The sequence below is a fragment of the Salvelinus sp. IW2-2015 genome, unplaced genomic scaffold (genome assembly GCF_002910315.2).
Source record: "Salvelinus sp. IW2-2015 unplaced genomic scaffold, ASM291031v2 Un_scaffold16496, whole genome shotgun sequence".
NCBI classification, from domain to species: Eukaryota; Metazoa; Chordata; class Actinopteri; order Salmoniformes; family Salmonidae; genus Salvelinus; species Salvelinus sp. IW2-2015.
In genome coordinates, this window is record NW_019957613.1 from 744,262 (window position 1) to 745,068 (window position 807).

General features: G+C 55.3%; 1 protein-coding gene across 1 annotated transcript in view; it reads right to left on the reverse strand.

The window, feature by feature from the left end:
• The window catches only part of LOC112080779 (rho GTPase-activating protein 6), a 101,484-nt gene that overhangs the window by 16,873 nt on the left and 83,804 nt on the right, over window positions 1-807 (reverse strand). The window contains exon 5 of the mRNA XM_070442708.1: window positions 598-793. Within this exon, the coding sequence (XP_070298809.1) occupies window positions 598-793 (196 nt within the window). The remainder of the gene's footprint in view (window positions 1-597; window positions 794-807) is intronic.

The following is an 807-nucleotide window of genomic DNA, read 5'->3' on the forward strand; positions in this document are numbered from 1 at the left end:
AACCATCAAACCTACACCAGTGCTACTGTGGCCCATTCACGCCTTAGAGAACTTTAGCTCCTAATGCTCAGTCCAGCAAGTGAGGATTTAAAGACTGCGGGAGAGTGGGGGAGTAAACCCAGGGGTCCACGTTGAGAAGGATTGCAAAGTCGGTTCACTGAGTGTCAGGAATGAATGGCCAGACACTACTGCCTTGTTTCTACAGCATCTTGGTTGGGCAGTGCAGTGCAGGGCGGGGTAAAGATGTGGGGCTGGTTGGGCAGTGCAGGGCGGGGTAAAGATGTGGGGCTGGTTGGGCAGTGCAGGGCGGGGTAAAGATGTGGGGCTGGTTGGGCAGTGCAGGGCGGGGTTAAGACGTGGGGCTGGAAACTCCAACAGACTGCACCCTGTAGGGTCAGATCGGGTGAGTGATCCCTGACAAAGACCAGGATTTTGACCACATTAATAGAGCCGTGTCCAGCACATAGGAAACGTTTTGAAACAGGGAGCTCCTACCTGCGCTCGTTTTTGTTTTCCGTTGCAAAACCTTTTGCTATATTGTGCCCTACTGAACAGGCCCCAGGTGTGGTCAGTGAGAGGGGCTGTGTTCATTCGTACCATGCTTCTCCAGGTGCTGGCAGCAGCTGTCCACCAGGCGAGGCACCTGTCTGTAGATAGGGTTGAGGCTCAGCCTCTTGTCCCGGTGCTTCTCCTTCTTGCTGGGYGCTTCAGCGGGCAGAGAGAGCTGCAGCGCCTCCAACAGGCGGGATTGGTTATCATCCAGGTCTGTGATGGAGTCCACCGACATGCCCCCCTGCAGACCACAAT